Genomic DNA, 25,672 nt, shown 5'->3' on the forward strand with positions numbered 1-25,672 from the left:
AAAATTGGGAGAAAATGAGCATTCAGTAATTGTTTTCAAAGCACACAAGCAACCTACACAGTGCAAATTTTCGGTACACGTCACCAAAAAGTGGCCATCAGTTTTTCAAAATACGAAATATCTGCTGTTCTTGCTGCTGCCGGGAAACAAGTAATATTATAGCTCTAATTTAGAAACAGCTTGAAAATGAAATCGTGAAAGGCAGAAATGACACATGCTTTTAGAAAAAAAGTCGTCGGTGTCCTATTAGTATTGAAATGGTTCTGCACGTTCGACCAACGTCATTTTCACGAGCCTATCTACGGTAAGTCGTAATTACAGACTAAAATTCGACAGTTCTACCTGTAAGAGGTTTGATTTGATTTGTGATGGTGATAAGCTACTGAGACTGCAACGCTAGGTAGGCTATCTTCAGACAGAGATTAAAACCGTTCCAGCATTTCATAATCCAACGATTTCATGCCGTAAGGCGCACCAGTCTTTGGGCTCGGCTGATTATAATATTTTATCCTGACCTCTCACTCGCCCGCAGGTTAAATGTAGGAAGCTGATCGTGTTTTCGAATACTGATATAGTGGTGCCTATGTAGTGATTTTGGGGGGGGAGCCCCCCCCCCCCCAAAAAAAAAATAAGTTGCGCAAGCTGACATTTGTTAGGGAGGGAACCGCCCAGCGGTTGGCGTCCTCCACTGCGCGAGCGTGTATGGTGAATCTCGCGCGTCGTCCGATGCAGGGCGTTCCGAGAAGGCACAGAAGGCAATCCTCGCTGTGCAAGCAACGGATGCGTAGCAAAGACAAGCATTACTTATGTGGTCACTGTATTAAGAAAGAATATTTAGCTTCAGCTGGAGTTCCGTTGGACTTTTCAGCGTGCACCCGAAAGCATCCGCTTTCAAAAGTGTGTGTATGTGAGGTGGGGGGGGGGCAACATGACATGCTATGCCCCCCTCCCCCCGGTAGATACGCCTATGAGAATGACTTAACGTGAAACGAGCTCGACGACACGGATGGCTTGATTCTCGGGCGGTCACTTCCGGAAAAAGTTTCGCTTTCGCGAGACTTGACTACTTTCGGCACTGAGCCCCTCGAAGTATACGACCGACAGTGCTCTCGGCACTGTTAATGAGCTTGACAAAGCGCCAGAAAGACTTGTCCCATAGTGATCAGCCGAGAATATCACCCAAGGAAAGCTCCGTCCCCTTTTCTGACGACGATGACAAGGGAAGAGCACTCGTTGCCGAATTGACTGCTTGAATAAAGGCATCATTTCTCTTTTCGTTCATCTCGCGTTACATTTGCGGTTTAATTTGTTTTTCTGTTTCGCGGACTGAAAAATCGACCCTCCCGTTACAATCATGGTCATGTTACATTCGTATAGATACGGTATATATCAATGCTTCCGTAGTTGCCTCGAGTTCGCGGAAGTTCCCATTCTTGAGACGAGTAACGTTTAGTTTCTTTGTTTTTTTTTTAAACAGGGAATGCTACGTAAGCAGGTTTTATTTCTGGAAACACTTACCTCATGGCATTTAGCAAGTGTTTTTGTATAACTGTGGTAAAGGAACTAAGTTCAATGGATGAAAAGTGGTTTATTGCGAATGTTGTGTCGGGAATTCATGATGGCAAGAACTGCCTTTTTCTTTGATTATATGGAGGTTACTGACACTGGATAGGGTCGTCGTGCCCCACACTAAGAGGCAGCAGTTTATATGCGATGCAAGGAAGCTGTTATCAGTAAGAAGCTCGACATATTTTGGGAAGGAAAATTTGCATTTGTTAAGTATACCACAGACCCGTGTAGTTTTACCGGTAATTACTTCTGCGGGCACAGTTCATGACATATTTTCTTGAAACAAAACTAGACTCTTCACGGAAGCCACTATTTCATGAGGTTTCCATGTATAATCTGCTGTGGGTGTACTCTTATTTGAGCAATAAACATTAAGCTAGCGTCATCTAATATTTCGCTTGGCACTGACTAACTCTGATGGTTTCTCGTCGGTCCTGTCGCGTGCACCGTCGAGGTGCGACACCTCGACGGTCTACTCGTTTACAAGCTCCTCCGTTGATCGGAGGTCCAGTTACGGATGACATTACATGCATGAAATAATGTAAATAAGCCTTTCTTTAATGCCATTAGCATTATTAGGATACTCTAGCCACTCTCCCTTCGGCTTGTCGGTCTCTGTCTAACCCAAGAAATATGGGCCAGTCACGAAGGTAGCGCAGTCTAAAAAAATGTCAGCCTGACATCTCTCACGGCCTTGTTCATTGAAAAAAAAATTTTCGTTGGTGCTGGGCGGAATCAAAGCCTCGTCACACGGGCTCATCAAGCGCCGCAGCCGACGCTTTAGCTCGCTGCGTTCGCGGGGAACGAGGAATCAATTCTCCGTGTTCGCACGCACCGGCACGCCGCGGATCTCGAAGGCCACGCGCGGACTTTGCGCGCGCACCGCTAGATGGTGCCCAGTGTCTAGAGGAGAGCCCGGCTGCACTACACGCCTCGTACATAACGCGTTTCCGCGGCGACCATTCACTGGGTCGCTGCATTGCTCCTCTGCTGGTCTCATTAACGTCGGCATTCATCGTGAGATGGATTCTGCCGGAATGTTTTTTGCCAGATTTCGGACAGCTTTTATATCTTACTTTATTTAGAAATGAAAACATATTCGGTATTTGATTCAGCTGTCGGAGGTCGTCCTTCTTGAACATTCGTATTCGATTCGGAAACCTAGCTACTCGCAAATACCCCTGGTGTTGATAGTATGCAGCGAAAACAGCTTTAAATAAAATTTAATTAAAAAAGTACAAGATACGTCTCACTGCTCAGTACTGAGATACGTCTCACTACTACGCCGCTGGACGCGAGCAGCCGAACTTTATGCACTGCTTGCATCACTGCCGCAATGTTCGTATGTGTATATACGCACGCACCTACTCGCGCGTTCTGAAGCAACTGTGGTGTTCAGTCGCACATTGAATGCATTACAACGACTGAAAACGAAACAAACCTCACGTGGCCCTCCGCGTCCTGCATGCTGACCACGTTTGGAAGAGCCCATAGCAGTTTCCACGGTCTCAACGTTTGGCCCCTGATTGGTGTATGTCACCAGTCCAAATTTTGTCTTGTCATAGCACAGGTTTCGTGCGTATGAATCACGTATCTTCAGTTTTTGAGCATAGAGTAAATGAAATGGACGAAATGAAAGCCTCCACACACAACTCCGGCGATCTGTGGAAAAAAGAAAAGACAAATGAGGAGATATAGGTTCACGGCGCTAGGAGGCAAGTCAGCCGCGATTTCTTAGCCTTTAGCTGCAACGCCATGGCAATCATGAAATGTCATGTATTGTTAGAATCAATCAAATGAATAAATAAATAAATAAATAAATAAATAAATAAATAAATAAGTAAGTAAATAAGTAAATAAAAGTGCGACTTTTGCCATATAGGCATGCATCGTGAATTGGAGCTCTACCAAAGAAAATGTACTATATAAAGACCTAATTAATTGATTCTATCAATTTTTTTTGTAAACGTTGCAGTTTATACTGAACATAATGGTACTGAATAAAGTGAAGAATTACGTGACAAGAAACTCAACCACAATTTGTAAAGAAGAATTTGTTTAGGATATAACGCTGTTTGGTACAAAACAATCTGCCAACTAGCAACCAGTCAATAAGCGCTGAGAGATTAGTTCTTGTTGGCTTCAAAATATTAACGACATTAGGAAGTAAATATATTTGCCACTTTGACGTTTAAAACCGTCAACCATTCGTTCCTTTTGCGTATACGTAAAACAACATGCGAGCTTTGACATCGCGAAGAAATAGAGCGTAGCTTACCCCATCGATGACAGACGAGTTCCCAATGCTGCCAACACCGCCAAATATGTAACATCCCGCTGCAATCAGTTGGAACAAGGTGTACTGAAAAGCCAAAAAGAAAAAAAGGTTCGTTTTTGGCTAACTATAAGCATGCGAAGTAACAGGCGCGAAGAAAATCTCGCGTCTACTAGAGCGTAATGCTGGGCAGTGAGCCTCAACAACCTAGAAGGAGTAGTCACTTCAGTGCCAAAACGGTCTCACCTTGAGCAAGCTCATTGTTAACTACAAATTGATTCCTGAGTAACCAAATAACCACGAGAACTTGCTATTGGTTCGTAAACGCAGAAATTTAGGCGACACCTGCGCGCTCCCGCATTCCTCGCTAATCTGCGACACATACATGAAGAAAAGCAGAGGTTCAATAGGCTTCGACGAGACCAGCTAGCGGAAACATACGAGAGCTGGCCATCGTACGCATCGACGACAATTATGCGCGGGACCAAGTCGCGGCTTCCTTGCAAAGAAAGCCTGCACGCATTTATTGAAATATGCTATGCCGTATGGCAACCAATGCGCTCGGAAAAAAAAAGAAAAAGGAAGAAAAAGCTAAGACAGACGTATGGGATACTTAGTCCACGTTGCACAAAACACAGATACCATGACTCTCGCCTTGATTTTCGGCACATTCAGTAAATTATTCCCGATTCCTGAGGTGCCGTATGGCAAAATAATGTCTGGTTCAATTTATTTACGTAATTTGTCAGCTGTTTTCACCAAACAAGCAACTTTAGCGAAAGTCAAATGCCTTCAGGGTTCGGGTCGAAGGGTCGTATGTTTCTCCATCAACGTGCTTTTGTTTTTATGTAATGTCTACTGTTTCTTTGTTTGCGTGAAAAAACATGTACCCGGATAGTCTACTCTTGAGTGCGAAAAAATGTGATATTTTTGCTGCATACAGTATTGATAAATAGACCAATGAAAGACACCCGTCGCCATTTCAGCTCACTCATCCCTAGCCGATTCTTGTTGTTCATATCTTTGGATGCCTTTGGTCAATCTCTTTCTCTCTCTCCTTGTCGCTCTCTCAGCTTTCTAGAAGGCATGTGGTGTCCATGCTCGATTTCTTCATTTCCAGTTTGCGCCTTTTGTACTCAACCGATTCAAAGACGAGCCTTTTGTACTCAACCGATTGAGACAGGCCAGTCTCTTTTTGTAAATGTGGGCCATATTCACAAAAAAATTTTCTTATGTAAGAGCGGTCAGCGAAGGCTACCTGCACGGTGACAGTCTCGTTATCGCGGCGATCGCTATCAGAAGTGGCGGGCTACGCCGCTTCTGGCCAGTGAGGAGACGTACATACGTAAGTACGCACACACACGCACGTCCCTTTTTTTTAGCCTAAGCTGTGTGCTAACAACAACGACCCGTGTATTTTGTTCTTTCTTTGCACTATACGTTATTCAGAAAGAATAGCGTAAGAGGTAAAAGACGTAACTGAGTAGAATGCTATTTTCTTGATTTAATAATACAGTAATATACTAATTACTGAAAAATGTAACTTGGTACTTGAAAGTTACTTTCAAATGACTTGCAAGTAACATATTCCTGGAGAATAATCATGAAATCCAATGTTATCAAAGTGGTACACTTGCCATTAAAAAGCTTTCTTTCTAATTCTAATTCAATAGCTTACTCCTGTTTTCTCGCAGACGAACTGTCACCGAAAAACAATGGCAAAAGAGACGGTCGTTAGCTTTTATGGATGCACGAAATCAAGACTTAAATGTCATTACTGCTGTTGCGCAGTTGTTACAAACGGCTTTGAAAGTAAGCTTTCAAAAACTTTACAGCCATGAGTACGCTTGTATAATGTTTGCGTAAACATCACGGGCTATAGCGAAAATTTCCTGAAAAACTCTTGAACAATGGATTTAATAGGTAGTTAATACAATGAATTAATTTGAGACGTCTCCATCTCTTTTTTCTTTCTTCCGCTTTAGGTGACGGATATTGGTAGCCATCCTCAAGACAAAAAAGTTAATGTGGTCAGCAGGCCTTAGTGTTCAATATTTTTTGTGTGCCTCATTATTGCATTATTACAAAAAAGAAGGCATCAGTAGTCAAAGGTGAACCTATTTGTTATTTATTTGCAAGCACAGGTTCTGAAATATCCAGCAGTAACGTATGCAGCGGAACGGCGTAGCGGTGACTTAAACGGCTTGATGCAATACAGCATTTCTGGAAGCAATACGGCCAGGAAAACCTCAGTGTATCTCACGTTTTACCGCAGCTTGATCAGAGTTGTCAGCAAAATGCCCCAAACAGTGCAGATGAGTCGGTCAGATCAAGATATACGATGCCTAATACTTTGAAGCACATACTCACTGCAGGAATTCCAGGAACAAAAAGCATTACTCTGGAATTTTCTAAGAAATGTAAAATATCTCTTACTGTACGGACTTTAAAGAGAATGCTTTCAGGCCACAGTACAGCCGCGTCGCAAATACCCTTTCACATTGAACCCACCATCGACTACATCATACCATTTTGTTTGGCATTCTTTGACCTTCCCTGGCCCTTCCGCCACAAAAACCATTTATCATTGTCATCTCTAATCGTAAAAAAGTAATTCATTGTAGCCCGTTAAATGTACGTTTGCAGTTTATGCGTTGACTAAATACAGGTGGTCTGGTCTTCCTGCTGCAACTTAGTTCTATTACATTTTTGTAAAGCCTAATTTGGTGAAGTGTTTACAGTGCTCCTACGAGATCGCTTGACATAGCTTTAGTGCCGACAACTATCAGTGACATCAGAGGATACCCCATTTAACTAGTGACGAGAAAAGACAGAAGGTACACAAGTAGAAAACATTAGAGCATAACAACAACAACAACAACGCCTTTATGATGTAATGGTAGTTCTGAACCACGAAAATTTAAACCTTTAGATTTATATTTTTCTTTTTAGTTCTTTCTTGATACATCCAAAGAGATAAATGCACTGGTAAAACACCTACATTTCATGTAGCTGCTAGAGCATTTATAAAAACTAAAATCTTAACAGGCACATTTTTAGGGCATTTGCTACCTGCAACACCGAATTGTAGAGAACTTAATGCTTTAGAATTCGTATATTCCCCATACTGTTTCTGTACTGTCTCAATAAGCTCTCCATGACGGAGAACGGCAGCCGAAGGCTCTGGTCAGGCCGCAAACACAGATCACTGTCATTAGTAATTAAGTCACCACTAATTACTAATCTTCAAAGGTAACTAAGTTTCCAACCCTACTGCAAAACCCAGTGCCATGCCGGATTATGGGCCCAGTGTCGCGCGCTGGATGCTGGGGCGCTGGGCAGGCGCGGCATAATGGGAGGCGCTGGGTACTGGTGCAAAAAGCAGCTCTAAAGCGTAAAATACGCGGTGTCTGGCCACCGCATATTTTTTTTTAATGCGGAAACCAGCAGAGAGCGTTTTAGTGCATTAAAAAAAGAAAGTACAAAATAAAAATGCTTAGACCAGGATTCGATCGCCTGACCCACATACCCGAAGCCCGATACTTTATCACTAGGCACGCCAGCACATGCAAATGTGGGGATAATTTGCCGTGTTAAGATGCAGGTGCAGTTTTAGTTTCGCAGAGACGCATCTCGCACAGACATGCGCTATCGCCCCGCAACTATAAGCTTACGCCTGTGTCAGAAAGAAAAAGTTGTCCGTAATTCAGCAGTAAGCATAAAAGTGCCACAACACCGATTTTCGTTTGCGATTGGTATGTTAACTCTGACAAAAAGTCCTAAGTGAACCGCCGATCCGGGACGCTGTACGGGCTGTTACTGAAAATTTTATGGCCGTTTCTTTTCTTCGCGCAAGGGATGTGCAACATTTTTTTTTCAGTTCAATGATGCGTTTCAATCGGCATGTCTGTCTAGTCACATATAATCGTCAGAGAAGCGTAGGCTAGTGCTGGCAGCCTTCAGCAATGGCACATGTATACACTTATGTTTATTTAACACGTCACATCGGTGCTCATCGCTTCTTGTGCTGACACTGTAGACACGAAAGAATAGGCTATTTATGAACATCGATGCGAAAGCTGAAATACAGAGTGATTTATCCTTGTTTGACTAGTTGATTCCTGAGCCCAGAGGAGCCAATAACGTGTAGACGGACTCGGTGGATACGCTAGGCCTAAGCTTCGGTGGAAGGGACCGATCTCGGCGCGGGTATACCTGGCGAATGCTAAACTGTGTGTATTTGAGCCTCAGAACCTTTATATATTATTTTTAGTATATTAGAGAAACTGGAAGCGCACAAATCACCCCAGTTTTGTTATCGGTGCGATAATACCAATCAGCGATAGGCTTCGAACTCGGGGTCCTTTCGAACGCGTCTGAACGAATTCTGGGTTTCATGTCCATTCTACAACACTGCGACAACGGCGACAAATCGTAGTCGTCGGTTACGTACAAACTACTAGAAAACGATGCGTCCTTTGCGTTTGTGTGGCTTCCTTGAAGAATGTAGTTATTCGCCCAGTTAAAAGGGAAAATGCACGAAACGAAAGTGATCTTCAGTATCAAATATGCATGCGTAAACAGGGCAGCTCACGCACCGTTATTGAAAGCGGCGACACAAAATAGACTTTTATTACCCCAAGATATAGCGTTATTTAGGGCAAGAGACTAGTATCCAGCGGTGGTATTATATAAAACATTTAATATTCAGCAGCACCTATGCACCTTGCGCACTGGATCTAGTGCGGCACAAATGCAACCAGCGCAGTTTCCAGTGCGAGGCAGCGAACTGCCGCGAGAACCAGCGCGTGTAGAGCACATACCAGTGCGCCCCAGCGTCATGGCAGTGAAACCAGCGTCTCGTCCAATGTGACCCAGCTCTTATCCAGCGTTCTCACTGGTGTCCCGGTGACTCCCAGCGAGCGCTAGCAACCCCATTTCGATCCAGCGTCAAAAAACGCTCTGGTTTCACATTGGAAGGCACTGGAAGAGGCTGGTTTTTGCAGTTACTCAGAAAAGTTATTAAGTAACAGTAACTTGAGTATAGAGTATCCAAGTTACGTACAAGTCTGTACCGTATGTAACGCCCGAAGAGACCCTTAGGGCTCCGCGGTAAACGCGGTAACTTGAATAAAAAATGCACACTTTCACATTTTGTAACATGCGCTCTTTACCCTAATAAAGGTTTGAGACGAGATGTCTACGTAATAAACATTGCTGCTTTGGGCGCCTGTAACATGCACTAAAGCTGCCATTTAAGAGGAAGCTTTAGCTCGGACCCAACTCCGACGCGGCCTATTCGAATATGTGCAAAACGCAGAAATGCTTTTAATGAAGTTTGTTACATTTGAGAGAAAAAGCTGAATTCTATAGTGACTTTGTGAAGCGGAATTTTGATTTAGGGCCTGAATCTTGTTAAACGAATTAAAAAAAAATTGAAAGTTTGAAAAAAATAGAAGCACGAAGTTTCCAAATTATTAGTTCTGCATCAAGAACAGATATCGCGGTTTTGTAAACGGCATCCATTAAATCATTCAAGGTGGACAAACTTGGTGTGTCAATTTGCATCTTACGTGAATTCATTACGATCTGTACAAGGGTTCTGCAAGCGATGTATTTTCATATAACTAAATTTTTTGAGATACATGTGTAATGTATCAATTTTGTCCGCTTTAAATGTACTACTGGACGCAATTCAGATAATTGTGATATCGCTTTTCATTGCTTAATTACAGAGTTATAAACTTGATAGTTTCCTTTTCTGAAAATTTAATTTTTTTCAATTTTTAATAAAAAATTGACAAGCTAAATAAAAAATTGAAAGCCAACAGCCATTACATTTGAAGTTTTTCTTTTAAATGCAACAAACCTCGTGAAATTTGGTGCAGTGGTTGCCGAGAAAAGCGAATTCTCCTTTTACATGTATTTAGGTAGGAGAACCCGAGCTAAAGCTTCCTTTTAAAGTATATATCTGCTCCAATTACTTTCCTGTAGGCATGTATAGGCTCAATTAATAAGAACTTCTGCTGTGCATCTGAGGATAAATTGCGATGTTCTATAAGGAACACAGCCAACTAAACCTTTTTTTCGCGAATTCGTGTTATTTTTTCAATAAAACGAAATGAGGGACGTTCCGTAGGTTTTACAATTTACCTGAAATATAGTGTGGCTAGACACTACGGAAAAAGTAGTGAAAGCAGTGACAAACAGGCAAATTCCAAGATTTTCAGGCATCACCTTGTGCCTTTTCATTGAGCATTAGTTTCTATGGGGAAAAGGAGCGCTCAACACTTTGTACATCGGAACTTTTGATGGCCCAATGCCCTGTGGAATTGCAGAGTGTTCCCCGGTCAGAACTTTTGACAGGATAACTCGGCATTTTCGCCCGAGATAGATTAGAGGTTCGCATTAACTTTATCAGCAACAGGTGCATTAGGGACGGCGGCGAACCTTTCCTAAACGCCTAAAATGCGCCCCACACTCGGGGTCAGAGTTGAGCCCGAGCGTTCGAGATTTTATAATGTACCGGCTAAAAACGTGAAGTGAGCGCACAAATTTGCTAAATCACCTTCAAATGTGTCGTAGCGTAGAGCAGTTTAAGCCTTTCTCACAACAGTGCTCTAGTCTGCTGCAAAGCTGTAAATATCAGCGTTTACATCGACAAAGTGTTTGTCTCAATAATCGGCTGCCTTTAGCGAAGTTCTCCAGCCGGTTATAACATTATAAGCATCATGAGACGAGGACAAAATACGTAAAAATGCAATTTTAGACCCTGCAATTTTAATATGGGAAGAAACATCGAAATTGACATTTATAGGGGCAATAAAAGGGCCACTGAAGTGCTTCTGAAGCCATAGTTTGTGCTTATATGTTAAATAGGCACTATAAGAACGTATATAATAAAAAATAAGCATTTTGCTTGGACTTCCGCTCTCTAGTAATCGTATTATAGGCGAATGGTTTTTTTTAATGTTATTCATCAGACTTAATATGTTGCAGTTAATATGCAGTTATGCATTAATATGCAGTTAATATGCAGTTAATATGTTGCAGACATATAAGTTGCAGTAAAACTTACAGCACTGAATTATAGTTAATTCCAGCACTGGGCGTTATGTTAAAGCATGCATTGAACATCTCTCCTGGCGCTGAAGTTAACCGCATACTACCCTTGTAAGCATGAAGAAAATCAATGCTATCTTCAGAACTAACGCAAAATGTCAAAAATGTCAAAACCTTCGCGGCTGTTACAAATGTTTAAGGCGAAGAGTGCCAAGCAACACGTAAAGATATGAAGACGTGCAGTTTTCTAAAAATGACAAGGTTTAAAGTGTGCGTAAAAAATAATAAAGGTTAAAAGGCAAATGGGATAACAAGAGACGTAAAAACTCGGCCGCAAACGCCGAGCTCACCTTTACAGTCGTTTCGTCTTTCTTCTGTGTGAGCACGTGTAGCACGGCATCCAGAAAATACATTACCGAGTAACGTTTTGGTAGTGATTTTTCCTTGCCGGTGGATACGGAGTAATAAACGTTTTCTCCTTGTGTAAGCAGGAGGAGAAAGCAGTGTAATGCACCTTGAAGTCCTCGCCTAATTCTTGTCTCGCGAGAAGAACGGTGAAAAAGGAAGAACGCTATTGGGAGCTGAAAACGAATTTAATTGAGTGGCTAAGCTTAGCTCACTGGCAAACGCCTACAGCAGACGCTGGCTCGTGCACTGTTGGTGTCAGCGGAGAGGGCCGCGGGGCCTGCCGCCGGCCTCACACCCTGCATGTGTCCGTGCTTCGGCGCAACTTTACGTGTCACTGCGGTTGCTCGCGCGCATCGCTTGGCCCCAGGTTTGGGCGGATTGCACGCGGGAGGGTGGGACTCACGTAAAACAGCCTGGGCAGCATGAGGGCCGTTTGGATGCTCATGATCGACGAGAGGAGGAAGACGCATCCGTTCGCCGTGAACGCGCACGCGCAGCCGTAGAGGAACTGCTCGCTCGCCGTGCTCGCGCCCAGGGTGCCGTACATGATCCAGAGAAAGGCGCCCATGGCCTGCGCCCCCCAAGCACACGGCCCCGATGTCAGCGAACGCGGAGTCGCGCATCGGCATCGCGTGCTGTGCACGGCCGCACGCGGCGATCGATTCCGCGAACCAATCAACTCCATTCTGTAGCACTCATTTACTTCGAAATGAAGAACACAGAGGAATCGTGGAGTAAACTCAGTGCCATATTTTTAAAACAGCACGCTTTCTTCTTCCTGTCTCTCTTCGCATGAAAAAAATATTTCTAGCCCCTCTTTCTATCCAATTATCTGCCTGAATCTGCAATGGAACATCACTGGTGTACAAGTTGGCCGCTGATTACTCGCCCCTTGTAAGCTGTAACGATTACCACTGGTACAATGGTTGAAGCAATGATGGAAACGTAATGAATCAAGGCTAATCTGGGCCCGTATTCGCAAAAAAGCTCTTACGCTATATGATTGTTTGTAAGAGAACATCCCAAGCAATCCTGGCGCTTAATGATTAGCGAAGGCCCGCTATGTACCAAATTCTCTGGCTTCACCGCTTTGCAGCAAAGTAAACGTTTAGCGACTGCGTTCCTGTTGCATTTATTTCCATTGATTACGCACGCACCTCCAATGATTCTCACTGTCTTTTTTCTCTTCGTGTTTATTAACTTATAAGAACGTTTCTAAAATAGTTTCGCCTGGGCATTCCAAAGCCATCATATCAAAATTCTCTTCAATGCTTATACCCCACTTCCGGCGTGCTTTTCAACCATCTGGATTTGTAGTCTGGTGCATTCAAATTGCCACAAGATGTTCTGAAAACAAATTTTGGTTGGAATTTAAAATTAAATAGTAATAGATTATTAAAAACTAATTGCAACATAAAATGTCATCGCAGAACAGCAGCATTATTTGCTGGTAATTTCATGGCGGTGGTGGCTCGCGGTCTCAGTCGATGTAACGGCTGCGAATGACATCATTTACTCACCTTGTCATTCTCTACTAGCATTTTATTTTGCGCCGACACTTAGTCGTTTAGGACGTCTTTAGATGAAAACTCGTGCCGTCTAAATACGGTTCTAGCGTCGTACGAGACGTCCCACAACAAGCGCGCACACGACAAGCACATATGGCTCGTCCGCTGCACTCGAATTCCACTCCTGTCGGAGCTCTGTCTGGTGAAGAACCACTCCGCGTGCTACAGAGACCGGGTGAATATCGTGCACGAACTCACCACCTCGAGGAGGTTGAGCCAGCCGTCGGTTGTCATCGTGTATTCGCGAAAGTAGAGGCGCACCATGGCAGCCTCCCTCGCCTTCAGTCACGCGCCTTGGCACCGGACCCTTTGCTCGCACGGAGGACAACGGCGCAGTTGTGCGCTTGCTGCATTGCACACGATAATGACAGTAGCGATGAAAATATTTTCTCTAGCACGTAATGCCTCTTCGCGGGTTTTGTGCCACCCGCCTGAGGTTGTGAGGGGACTAGTACAACGGTAAGCGCAGTGCGGCTACTGCGTCACGGACAGCATGCCCGTGTACGTTTGTACTATGGCGTGCTCATGATTTTCATACGTTGCCGCATGCCTGACCCGAGTACGCGCTCATTGTTCTTCCTTAATTATTGCCTAAGGTAACAAAACCGCTCCGTTCTTTCTCTAGCCGCAGGCTGCAATTTCGGAATGTATTCCATAGTCTGCAGCGTATAACGCCGTGAAGTAAACAGCTGCAAAAATTTTGCTTGGACACGCAGACGCACAAAGAACCGTCTCTGAGAGGAGATAAACCTGGAACTAGAGTTAAAAAATAGAAAGAATAATAACGTGAGTTTGGTGACTAGAGAAAAGAAATATCCAAATGGATTCCTTGACCAAGGTTCCTTAAAAAATAAGTGTTCTAGCATATCATATTCCCAGAAAGATTAATTGCATTTATCTTTTTTTTTCGGAAGCACATATAGTAAAGATGGGAAATAAAAACTTCTCGTGCGATTAATATTATGGATGTTCAATATTCCGCATATTAGTAATTGATCTCACTGATCCTTTTCGGCTAAACCACGCTACTGAAAAAAATAAGAATAAAAAAAGGTCGGCACAGACCTTTTCTTTAACCTAAAGCGCTGAGCTAATTTAAGAACATACGATGCGCACATTACTTCCGCCTCACTAGCTACTACTGAACGTTTACCGTACCATCTCGTACCGGTGACGGTGTCGCATGCACCTGATTTCCGCAGGTGTAGGCTGCTTTCAAGTACGCTGAGGCTTAGAGAGGGCACCATATTTTTCGTAATCTCTTGTCTTTATAATACCTTGAGAGTGCAGTAGTTAATGCAGAAAATTCGACAAGCCGGAAACTTTTGAGTTTTTCGAGTGTTTCTAAGAAGATGTGAAGAGGAGAAAATTAAAGAACGCTGGCCTTCGTTCCAGGATTTCCTATGTCCCGTCCCCTTCCTTTTCTTTTTTAAAAGCGCTATACATATTCTCTCAATCTTAAAGGTATCCAATAATCGTCCTGAAATAGCAAGTGCTCGGCTTTCAAAGTCAATCGTATTTCTACAGACCAGAGTCAAAGTAACAAGGACGATACGCATGCAGTTCAACTCAAGCGCAGCGGCTGGCAAACTTTTACTCCCGGGGCCACACGAATGCGTCACTAGGTGTCGTGGCTTTTAGCTCGCACTGTACAAGTAAACCTACGTGCAAGCCGGTGTTGCGGCCTTATGCTCTTGCTGCACCAACAGTGGTCTGCCCGAAAAAGAAACGAAGTGGGCATGGCATGATGCGACAGCAGTTAATCTCGTGGATAAGCACATGACCTCGGTTCAATGCCATTATCGTTTACAACAAACGGTGGCATTAGCCCAAACACTGAGTCTACGGCCGCTATAACATAAAAATATTCCAAACTTTTCTAGTCCAATTCTGCAATCAGCCCTCAGCGATTGGTCAAAAATGTTTTTGGACCACCCCCACTTCACCTGTCTGTCAAGCGAAGTCACAAAAACCGGGATAGCTCCCCATCTGATTTGACGTGTACACACTGATTATGCCTGATTTGACTGAGAAAAAGAAAAATTGTTATTTCCGATTCGACACCTTTTCGCCATTAGCCCACGGCTATTGGTCAAAAGTTTTCGGGCTGCACCCACTTCACCTGCCTGTGACGCGACGTCACAAAACCGCAAAAACTCACCGCGTTAAAGTGACGTGTACGCTTTAAAGATGCATTAATATGCTGAACAAAACTGAATTTTCTTCTGAATAGTCGCAGGCTGCCCCGATCCGAAAGGAATAAAAGATGGCTGTCGCCGATCGCTCAGGCGCTGGCTACTCGCACCTGCCGGAGAGCATGGGTTTATTTGCGTATAATACATCTTTTTGCGTGGCCGTGTAACGTTTTTGAGCGATTTCTGCACGTTTACGACCTCATTATGCCAACTCTTCTTTGCTGAGGATCCGTTTTAGCAGCATTCTAAACCTTTTGTTGCCTGCCGCCACGATTTTCGACCAGCCACCGCAAGCTAAGTAAGGGAAAGCGGACCAATCGCAGACCCCAGCACCAACCTCTTCATCCGGTTATCGATTTTCAGTGCATTGGCTCGGCCCCATCAAATTCATCTCCACTTGAGCGTGCTCTTCACTTCTTGTCAGCCAATTATATAAGACAAGACGCTCAGTGTAGGCAATGTTATCCGTTTTTCAAGCAAACAAAAGTGACCTCCTATAAACGAAGGGGGCGTTTGATCGTTCTGTTAAGACAACCCTGCGGGTGACCCCCCGATGCTTGCGTCTGCGGTTACGCAGATTTGACGTCATGAGATTGGAACAAAAACATATTGTAATAGTTTTACATTATAGGGCCCCACATATCAATTCGTGAAACCTCGACTTACAATCTCGTTCAGCAGTGCTAACACTAATACACGCATGGAAAACCCGTTGTGGTAGGTCCAGATGAGTACACTCACGCGAATTTTCAGCAGCCAGAACAGCACGTCGGGGGGGACTTCCAAAGAGCAGGACTATTTTCAGGGGCCAGCATGATGCTCTGCCCTCCCCAAACGGAAGAGAATAGAATTTCTTCGTCTTTGTGGCATCTCTGAGGCTGCTCGAGCTCTGTTGTTGCTAGCCAAGAAATCTATGGCTGATGCCCACTATGGGCGTTTGGCCGAGATGCGAGTGGTTTATTCAAAATGACCATAGAAACTATAATTCTAGAACATCCATCGCTCTCTCGGCCACGCAGTGCGCGTAAACTACAGGGAGTATTGGTTCGGAAACAGCGGCCCATTCCCAGACAAATTAGGTACAGAAGGCTGTTTCCCATTGCTTTAAAGTAAAGATCTCTCTCTCTCTCTCTCTCTCTTTCTCTCTGTTTTGAATATTGGGCCCAAACAGTCCCTCGATAACTGACCGTGTATGCGACGTATTCCTTTTGTAACGACGACCGCTCTTGGCTGTCGTGTGTGTGTTGGTGTGTGCCAGAACTGCGCCGGAGGGCTTCGATGAATTTTTCGTGGAAAAATAATGCTTCAAAAAGTAAAACTTGCGAGCAGTGCAATGTCATAACCTCATACTTATGCTGCCGCTCCCTGAAATAGAAGACACTATCTGGGGGGAGGGCGTCATTTCTTTTTTTCTTTTTTGGAGACAAGGTCTTCTTAGCTGACTTTACATGGGTTGGCGTATCTGGGATTTCACTATTTTGTAACCACATAAAAAAAAGTTGGTTAGGTGACTTGCAGATGTCTTATGAATATCAAAATGATATCAAGTTATACCTATCAAATGCTACGTGGTATTACTGCTACATGAGAGTCCGAAAAGATAGCAGCGCTTGAAAGAAATACATAAATAAGCTGCTTCATTAGTGCACAGATTCGCCTCTCTGCCACAAGGAAATATTAATTGAAAAGCTGCACTTCTCACCTGTTCTGCTCCATCGCCTGTAAGCTAGCCATCAAGCAAAGTTTTTATATTTTTGTTTGAGATGTTCATACTTTGTAACGATGAACGCACACAGCTAACAGGAAGGTGTGGTGGGTACTTCTCCACACGACCGTACATTATTCACCTTAACTACAGGCTGTGCGGTGAAGGCGAGATGACACTTAATTTTTTCCGCAAATCTGAGCTCCGAAAGCTTTTATGGTCGGCTGAAGGTGTGGGAACAGTGGCATTGTCAAAGCGCTCGAGCCCTATCACAGCAGCGCGCCAAACAAGCAGAATTAATTGTAGGAAAGATAGAGATGTATTACTCATACAATCCGAGCATCTTTTCTTAATATATTAAAGAAATTGGCTGAAGGCTTAGCTTGGTTAAGCCTGGAAGATTGCGAAAGCAATACCCTTGGCTGCGCCTTGATTCGGCTGATGGTCTTATGCCACAATTAAGCGGCCACACACAGAACATTCGTAATCAAAAGTATTGTTCGTAAAGCGTTTGTGGAATTCACGAGTAGCAGACTCGAACTCTTCAACTCTTCTCTCACGTTCTTCACGTCGCTGGACCAAAATGTCACCGTCTGGTTCGGCCGTGATGAGAGACTTCTCCCGATTCTTATTCAAGCGCTCCTCCTTCTCTTGGGCTCTCTGCTTTCGTCTCGCCTCGTTGCGTTCTCCCTTCTTGTCTGCATACTGCACTCTTCTTTTAGCAAGCTGCTCTACTCTCTGTTCCAGCATTTCTTCAGCACGGCGCTTTCTTCTGTTGAAGTTGTAGCATTCCATACTATTCATAGATGCAGCATCGTCACAATTTGAAGCATCCATGATAGTCTCTTCGGCATTAAGAGCGTCCATGAAACTTGTCTCCGAAATACTGGTTGTCTCCATAGTTTCGCTACCGTTAACACCACTCATTAAACTTGGCCCTGAACTTGTAGAGGCACCCGCATCAAGCGATGTTGATCGGCGTGCTCGCCACGCTGCTGCATACGCACGTTGTTTAGCTCGCCGTTCTTCTCGTTCTTCTTCTGCTTCTTCAGCACGGCGCCGTCGCTTGGCCGCAGCAGATCGTTCCAGCTTCGCCTTGTACGCATCGTCCGACATCGCGCAAGGCAGCGCGCCGACCACTGCGAGGAGCCGAGCTGTAGCCCCATTTATCCTCCTAGTGTTACGTCACACCAGCGAGCGCCCTCTCTCGGTAGCGCCGCAGCAGCGGCGCGCAAGGCTTCGCCTCTACCATCGATGCCGCGAGCTGGGGCACCGTCTCTCGGTCTGGCGCGACGTCACACGGTTACGTGACGCGCAGCTGTGTAAGGAGGCGCCACGACCACCGATGGCCCGAAAGTGCGAGCAGTATTGCTTTCGCAATAAAACCTCGAGCAGCTGCCTTGTCAGTATGTCATTATTTCTGCGCAGAACCTTTACCATACGGAGCCAAGGCTCAGACTTGCACGGTCGTGCTTGCAGCCTTTTAATATTTGGCAAGATCTCCTACTTTTACTGCGACAGCAGTTAAGAGCTCGAAATAGGTTTTTCTTCTTCCGTTCGTCCGTCTTTTCAGTTACGCTGATTAGTACGGCGGCGTCGTTGTTATCACTGATAATCGTTCAGTTCTCTCCAAGCTACCTTCCCACCAAGCTTTGCCTTCACCCCCGTGCATGGGGAGAAGAAAAGGAATACTTCGGCTACCACTGCCGCTGCATTGTTTGCCCTGCAGAAACTGCAAGCTTCAGGAAACTGACTTATACTACACCACAGAATTTTCATCCACAATCTCTATTAGCGGCGAGGACTTGGAGTGGCTCCCTCTCGCGAGTGACGTCACGGCCAGGACGCCGCTCGCTCCGGCTCGCTCGGCTGCCGCGCGAGCTCGTTCACTTCATGTATGCTTAGGATATGGGTGGCTCGAGCCATACTTATTGAAGGATATATCGGCTTCTTTCTGCTGCCATGTCTGAACCGCAGTTCATTCTTCAAAAGCGCATGAGTCAAGAAAATTTGCGGCTTGGATTTCGCAAGCTATGTAGCGTTGAAGGGGTCTACCGCTTTTGCAATGCATATATGCGCCGTGTCTGTCCATAAATTTTGCGTAGAAAGAATGCCTGATAATTCAATACGCGAAGTTATGTATGATGCTTTGGTAAACACTTAACACTCCCTTAGTACGTAGCTATGAGAGAAATTGTATTTTACATGGAAGAAAAATCTTGGTATTTGGTGGCAACATGTTAGCCGTGTTAGAAAGACACTGCCCAGCCGAAGCTGTCATCATGATTCTTATTACTCTGGTGAGTTGTTCTAGTAAATTATGACCACTTTATTAATACGTAAAGGAAAGAGTTAGGCGCGCATTTCGTATGAAAAAATTTGCTGCTACTTTCATCGCTCTCTGAAATGCTCCCATAAAACAAATTGCTCCTGGCTGCTAACACAACGGTGCGTCATATATAGAGTATTTACATATATAGTTAATTCAGAAATACCATAGTACCAATCACCCGAAAGAAAAGTTTCGCGGTAAAGATCGAGAGCCAATCAATTGCAAGCGGTGAAATGTTTCATGGTGGCACTCAGTAGCCTTTATCGACAATATGGCACACCCCTCACGCCTCGGTAGCAACCGACTGTCGTTATGGCGACGCACACATTGTTCGCGAAACCCATCAGTCCACTACAACTTAGAATTGAAACCATGCAGCAGTTTTTTACCGCGCCAATAGCAATGCCTAGTGCACTCTACAGCACAGCTTAGAGTGCCTAGGAAAGGAAAATTCAAGCACCTTCTGCCTCACCGTGTCTCGATCCAGCGTTGTTTATTTATACAAACGGAGAACTATTTGCACCATCATTACATAAAAGAGAACCTTTCAAGCCTTCATAAGGGAGACACCACAAGCCTTACATATTTCACTTGAGTTTTGACCCTCCAACGGGGAGTTATGATAACTTCAATATGTCCCATACTACTAATGAATGACGCTTCGGCTTCTTTCTGGCTGCAGCCATATGGCCAAAAAGGCATATTTCAATAAAAAATTTGGGCTGAGCATCCTGTGTCAGTCCGCCAAACAGATTCGTCATGTATATTCCTCAAGCAACACCCACTAGTAAATTGCTCAATTGACTCGAACGTGTAGCACGGAAAAGGGAAAATATATTGGTACATTCCTTTTTGTATTCTGCAAACACCTGTAAGCCTCAATCAGCTTTACTTCAAATTACCGCCACTTAAACACGTAAAGAACCGCCATTTTTGAGAAGCAGTTAAAGAAGCAAGTGGTGCTGGTAGAACCTAAACTGCAGTGTTAGTTAAGTCTTCGTGTTACTGCTGAGCGTTTCTGTGAAGAAATGCAAAACTTCGATATTATACCATGAACTACTCGTCTTGAGCAAATCTGTGTTAGCGGAGCAAAAGGAAGGTAGCTGTTGTAGAAGTCATATATATATATATATATATATATATATATATATATATATATATATATATATATATATATATATATATATATATATATATATATATATATATTTATATATATATATAGCCACCAGCGTTAGTGGCATGTTTGTTGCTCCGCGGCAGGTATGGTATCATAACTGGATTATTATATGCTGTCTTTTTGCGGTTGTTGATCCGCGAATGAAAAACGCGCAGTGGGCTGGTTGGTGCTCTTTCTGCTGGCACTGTAGCTTTGCCTTTGAGAACTGTATTGTCGTCTAAGAAATAAGCTCCTTGAATAAATTTTGGCGAACGAGGACGTCGCAAAAATATATTTGAGACGACCGCCGTGAGTATACAAGCATAGGGAACGAGAGCGAACGAACGAAAACACTGCAGGCGCCCGAACACCATCCGAAATGCAGAAGAAGACAGGCGCGAGTCCATGCCCTGACGTCACGCGAGCGGCGCTCGCAGCGCCTCTATAGTTCGTTCTCGGGGCTAATAGTGGCCGTGAGCGCATCTCTGTTCTGCGTAATCAAGCAATGAAGCTATATGAAATATACCTGAAATCATGACGAAATACCTGCGCAAAAAAATTCGAGGACAGCTGAGCACTTCTTATGAGTTGTGAATGCGAAACCATTAATGTACAATTGAACGCCCTGAGTGTTCCTTCGAGTTGTGAACTTCTCGCGGGTAAGTGAACGCGTTGAGACGCGCGGCGCGTTTTGATTTGGCCTTACCGATGCGCAGTTAGAACGCAAGCTTTACGTGGACAAGGAACGCGCTGATAACACAGGCTTGGGAAAGAGAGAGCGAAGGTGACTAGTCTCGCGACGATTCCCTCTCCCCTCACGCAACACCTTGCGCGCTGGTGTTCCGTTACGCCCTCTCTGCTCCGTCGAGGCGCGCTCGGGTCGTGGCGTCGCAGCCAATGGGGACTTAGGCTGCTACATACGCCGGACGTCGACTTTGCCATTGGCCGCTTTTCGGATCAAGTTCGATTTTTTTGTTAGCCACAACCGTACGAAGAAAACAGACGACCAAACCAGAGAAAGCATGCGGAAAATTAATTCCTTTGTTTAATTGAAATGTAGAAATAAAAAGCTAAAGGGAAGTCAGAGTGCACTGTGTTGTCTGTTTTCTTCCTATGGTTACAGCTGCACGTAAATAGTTGGCCCATGGGTATTACCCCATAAGTGCACGCACCTGCTAATAGAAGAGCGCCTGGTATGCAACGATTTCATTATATGGCATGTCCAGACATAGGCCAAGCTAAGAGAACCGCTGTTTTTTCTGCAGCCGTCTTTGAGAAATTCTGGTATTTTTCTTTCTGATGTTTAAATAAGTAGGTATCGGAAATTATTTGCAAAATTTGTAATTACGGTTTTAAAAAGTTATGATCGCATGTCAAATTGTTTTTCCCAGAGAGGACATTACGTTCGATAGTTTCCAGTCCAGTAATTCTTATTTTTTTTGCTGTATTTCCAGCGTTTCAAAGTTCTGGCGGGAAAAACGCAGAATTCTGCGACCTTGAAGAATCATAGCAAAATTGACACTGAAGTACGTTTGAACTGACGCCCGTTTGAAACCTTGTCAATATATAATCCTTTCGAGCACGTGCTCGACAAATTTATTTTTTTACCAATAGCTGCAATTCATCGATACACACATCTTAGTTCGCGAGCACGTCGACCCTATTGTTCTTCCAATTTGCACCAAATTTGATTTCGGTGCCATTTACAGTTCTCCCAGTGAAGCGGTCTAACGTTCCGGGTGGTTCATAAAACACGCTTATTACACTCCGAAGCATTCCCATAGGTAATTTACTGCAAATACCGTAAATAACCCATGTTCGAACTTCGCCTACACGTCACCCATCATCTGCCCCTTATTTTCTCCAAGTATAATCAGGGCGCCCCAGCTCATTGTGGGCACCTGGGAAGCCCATTGCAAACCTCGTATAGGGTAAAAAAAAGAAAAACGAACTATATATAGGACTCTAATTTTTTGGCCAAGCCCCTAATTAAACCAGAAGCTTTAAAGTTTCCCTACAGCTTTCACTTACCATAGCCCCCACTTATATCAAATGTGAAGCATGCGTTATGTACAGTTCGTTTATGACTGTGGGAATCATTGCGCATAACGGCCACATAACACATTAGAGCACTTAAACAAAGAATTTTATGGAAAGCCCGTTATTAACTGGCGCTCTTGAATCTTTGTCCACGCATCACATAAGATGCCCCCTATTTCCTCAGAATGTGATCCTTGTTGCACTTGAGTTCTTTTGGCACATTGGACGAACTTCGTGTGTGGTTCGTAACGTACGCTTGTCAAGTTTTGAAATGCTTCTACAAAGGCTTAAATAAACTCATACACGGCAAGCCATCTGTACCGGTCACCCATGATATGACGCCTATTGTCTCCAAATTTAGAATTAACGTCACTTCTGGCTGCCCCAGGGCTGCGGGGAAACATCGTAAGCGTTTTTTATAACGCCTCCAAACAGGCAGGAAACGTCGGATTAGCAATCTTCGTTTAGCTCCTGGATGAACCACACACTTGAAAGTTTGCATGCCTTGCCTTCGTGCTACCAATTTCCTTTAAATATAATTTATTACCAATTCTCTTGTTCTTTCAGGACATCATGTAAACAGGCACATGAGGTGTACGAGCGCTTGTATGCACTGACGCCGAGTCACATTCTTTCGACAAGTCAGCCATTTAGTCAATTCTTAGAAACCCTCTAAGACATGTCACGCAAGTGAGGCTCGCGGACGCAGGCTCCCATGGCGCTTTATTCGTATTTTAGAGCGCAGCTCTTAGGCGCCCGTTCCTTCGGCGAGCGTCGGCGTCGGCGTGACCGAGCGAACTAGCACAGCCGAAGATGGAAAAGCGAACGCGGATCGCAGAGGGTGATGAAAGACGCGAGTAGGAAACCATGAGGTAGAAAGTGGAGGAGGAGGGTGTGGCGAAGGCGTGATAAGGAAAACGTAGTGCGGCGACGATGGCTACGAGATGGCGCCAGAGTAGCGCGCGTCGTCTGGGAGGTCTGTCGGCGGCGGCTGTTGTGAGTCGCGCCTAGGCGTCACCGACGCGCTGCCTCTCGCGATTTCCCGATTAGCGAGGCAGTGGCGTCCCGATTCGCTCCATTTGCAATGCGCCGCTTGATAGAGATTGTCCGCGCCAGCCAATATATAGCGCAATGAAAACACGTATAGAGCTGCGCTCAAATTTCGCATTAGAGAGTATCGTAATCGCCGATGAACATTGTTTTTGTATTTAGTTCCACAGATTTCAAACGCCGAATAAATAACTAAGAAAAAATGTATCCGGCAGGAAACTATCGAATATTGATTTCGAGCGGGAGGAACCATTCGGCATTCGCGTACGAATAGACCACTAGAGGAGCAATTATTAGTCTGGCAAATTAATTTTGAAAAACTAGATGATCAAATATAATGAAAAAATGCCCCAGGTTGAGGAAGACCGCTGCAAACAGAATACCATTAGTCCGGTGCTCGTATCTCGTAGTGTGTTCCCTTTCAATAATTTCAATTCGCTCGGCCACCATTACCATCGGAGGGTTGCAGTCGCCAATTATTCACTTCGGCAGCAAAGGCACGCCGAAAGGATCGGTTCTATCCCCTTTTCTGTTTAACGTGGCCTTGCTCGGACTACCGCCTGCATTAGCTAGCATCCCCAACCTCAAGCATAGCCTCTACGCAGACGATATAACCCTGTGGGTCACCGGGGGCAGCGACGGGGACATCCAAGACACGCTGCAGCAAGCCATAAACGAGGTTGTTGCATACGTAGAACCGCGCTGCCGGGCGTGCTCCCCACAGAAATCGGAGCTCCTTCTGTACAAGCCTAATTGGGGAGGTAGACGTCCAGACCCTCACCCGCCCGAGATAGAACTCCACGTGCACCAGCAACGCATACATACTGTACCTAGAATTCGTATCCTTGGCTTACGCATCCAACAAAATGGTAGAAACACGGAGATACTCAAGCAATTAGATAGTCATGCACACCAAACCACTCGCCTCATTGCACGCATCGGAAATCGACATCACGGCATGAAAGAAAACAACCTTATACGCCTGGTAACCGCCTACGCCCTGAGCAGGATCACCTATGTCGCCTCGTACCTTAGCCTCAATGCAACTGACAAGCTGAAACTCAATAACATGACCAAGAGGGCCTATAAACAAGCCCTACATCTTTCCATCACCACCTCTAATGAGAAACTCGACACCCTCGGCATTCATAACAGCATAGACGAGCGCATTGAAGCGCAGCGTATTATATCCAATATGAACGACTCGCCAATTCCACCACGGGCAGGCACATTCTAGGCACCCTAGGCATAACCTACACCACCCAATTCGGACCAAAAATACCCATCCCTCCAAACATTCGTGCTCAGCTAGTTATCCCGCCCATACCTCGCAATATGCACCCTGAACACAATCCGGAGCGACGTGCAGAAAGAACTAAACAACTACAAAAGCGCTACAACCAAGCCGCTGACGTAACCTACGTGGACGCAGCAGAATACCCCAACCAAAACGCCATGGTGGTTGTCGCAGTCGCGGATTCGCAGTACCGCCTCGCCGCGACCGCATCAATATTCACGCAACCCGAAGTAGGAGAAGAAACGGCCATCGCTTTGGCCTAGGCGGCTACCAATGCACACTGCATCATCGGCGATTCAAAAACAGCTTTTCGTAACTACACAAGAGGACTGATGGCGCCCCAAGCGCAGAAGATTCTCTCTGGCACTCCTCCCCCAAGGCAACGCCGCGTGCAGATCACCTGGGCCCCTGGTCACTCGGGTCTGGCTGGAAACGAAGCCGCCCACGATGCCGCCCGAGTTCTCGCACACCGGATGCATCATCCTTCTCCTGCGTCTTCCGATCCCGACCAGCCCTCTGTTCTGCATCGCGGTCAGGCGCGGGACCGAATGGTCACGTTCAGAGAAATTCTCCTGCACTACCGCAGAGAGCGGTTACACTACCCCCCATTACACAAAACACTGAATAAATCTCAATCCACCATTTGGCGACTCCTTCAGACACGAACTTTTCCGAACCCCGTGCTTTACAACCGCATTTACCCCGATGCATACTCCCCACTCTGCAAAGCGTGCGAGGACCACGCTGACCTCGATCATATTATCTGGCAATGCCCCAAAGTCTCACCCACCAACACCTCCCGCACTAACACACGCATCATAACTACGGCCGAGCAGTGGGAGACACTGCTGCTCAGCTTGGACCCAGAGGAGCAGCTCTGGGCCGTGCGGATGGCCGAAGACGCCGCCAGAAAGCAAGGACTGGCCGCCGTCTGAGGAAAGGGGGGATTGGGGGTTAGTCTCCCGACCCCCGCCACCCCTGAACCCTATCAAGGGCATACTAAAGTTTTATC

The 25,672-nt window shown here is 45.1% G+C and overlaps 2 protein-coding genes across 8 annotated transcripts in view; one reads left to right on the forward strand and one right to left on the reverse strand.

Annotated features, from left to right (window-relative positions):
- LOC135920799 (uncharacterized) overlaps nt 1–15,972 on the reverse strand; it is a 46,753-nt gene extending 30,781 nt beyond the window's left edge. Inside the window, exons 1-5 of the mRNA XM_065455060.1 lie at nt 15,819–15,972; nt 13,081–13,229; nt 11,718–11,885; nt 3,848–3,931; nt 3,011–3,231 (exon numbers count right to left, since the gene is read on the reverse strand). Coding sequence (XP_065311132.1) covers nt 3,166–3,231; nt 3,848–3,931; nt 11,718–11,885; nt 13,081–13,146 — 384 coding nt within the window. The 5' untranslated portion in view covers nt 13,147–13,229; nt 15,819–15,972 and the 3' untranslated portion in view covers nt 3,011–3,165. The remainder of the gene's footprint in view (nt 1–3,010; nt 3,232–3,847; nt 3,932–11,717; nt 11,886–13,080; nt 13,230–15,818) is intronic.
- The window catches only part of LOC135920800 (proline-rich antigen-like), a 224,553-nt gene that overhangs the window by 54,647 nt on the left and 144,234 nt on the right, over nt 1–25,672 (forward strand). The window lies entirely within an intron of this gene.

This window comes from Dermacentor albipictus, chromosome 1 (assembly GCF_038994185.2).
Source record: "Dermacentor albipictus isolate Rhodes 1998 colony chromosome 1, USDA_Dalb.pri_finalv2, whole genome shotgun sequence".
Taxonomy (NCBI): domain Eukaryota; kingdom Metazoa; phylum Arthropoda; class Arachnida; order Ixodida; family Ixodidae; genus Dermacentor; species Dermacentor albipictus.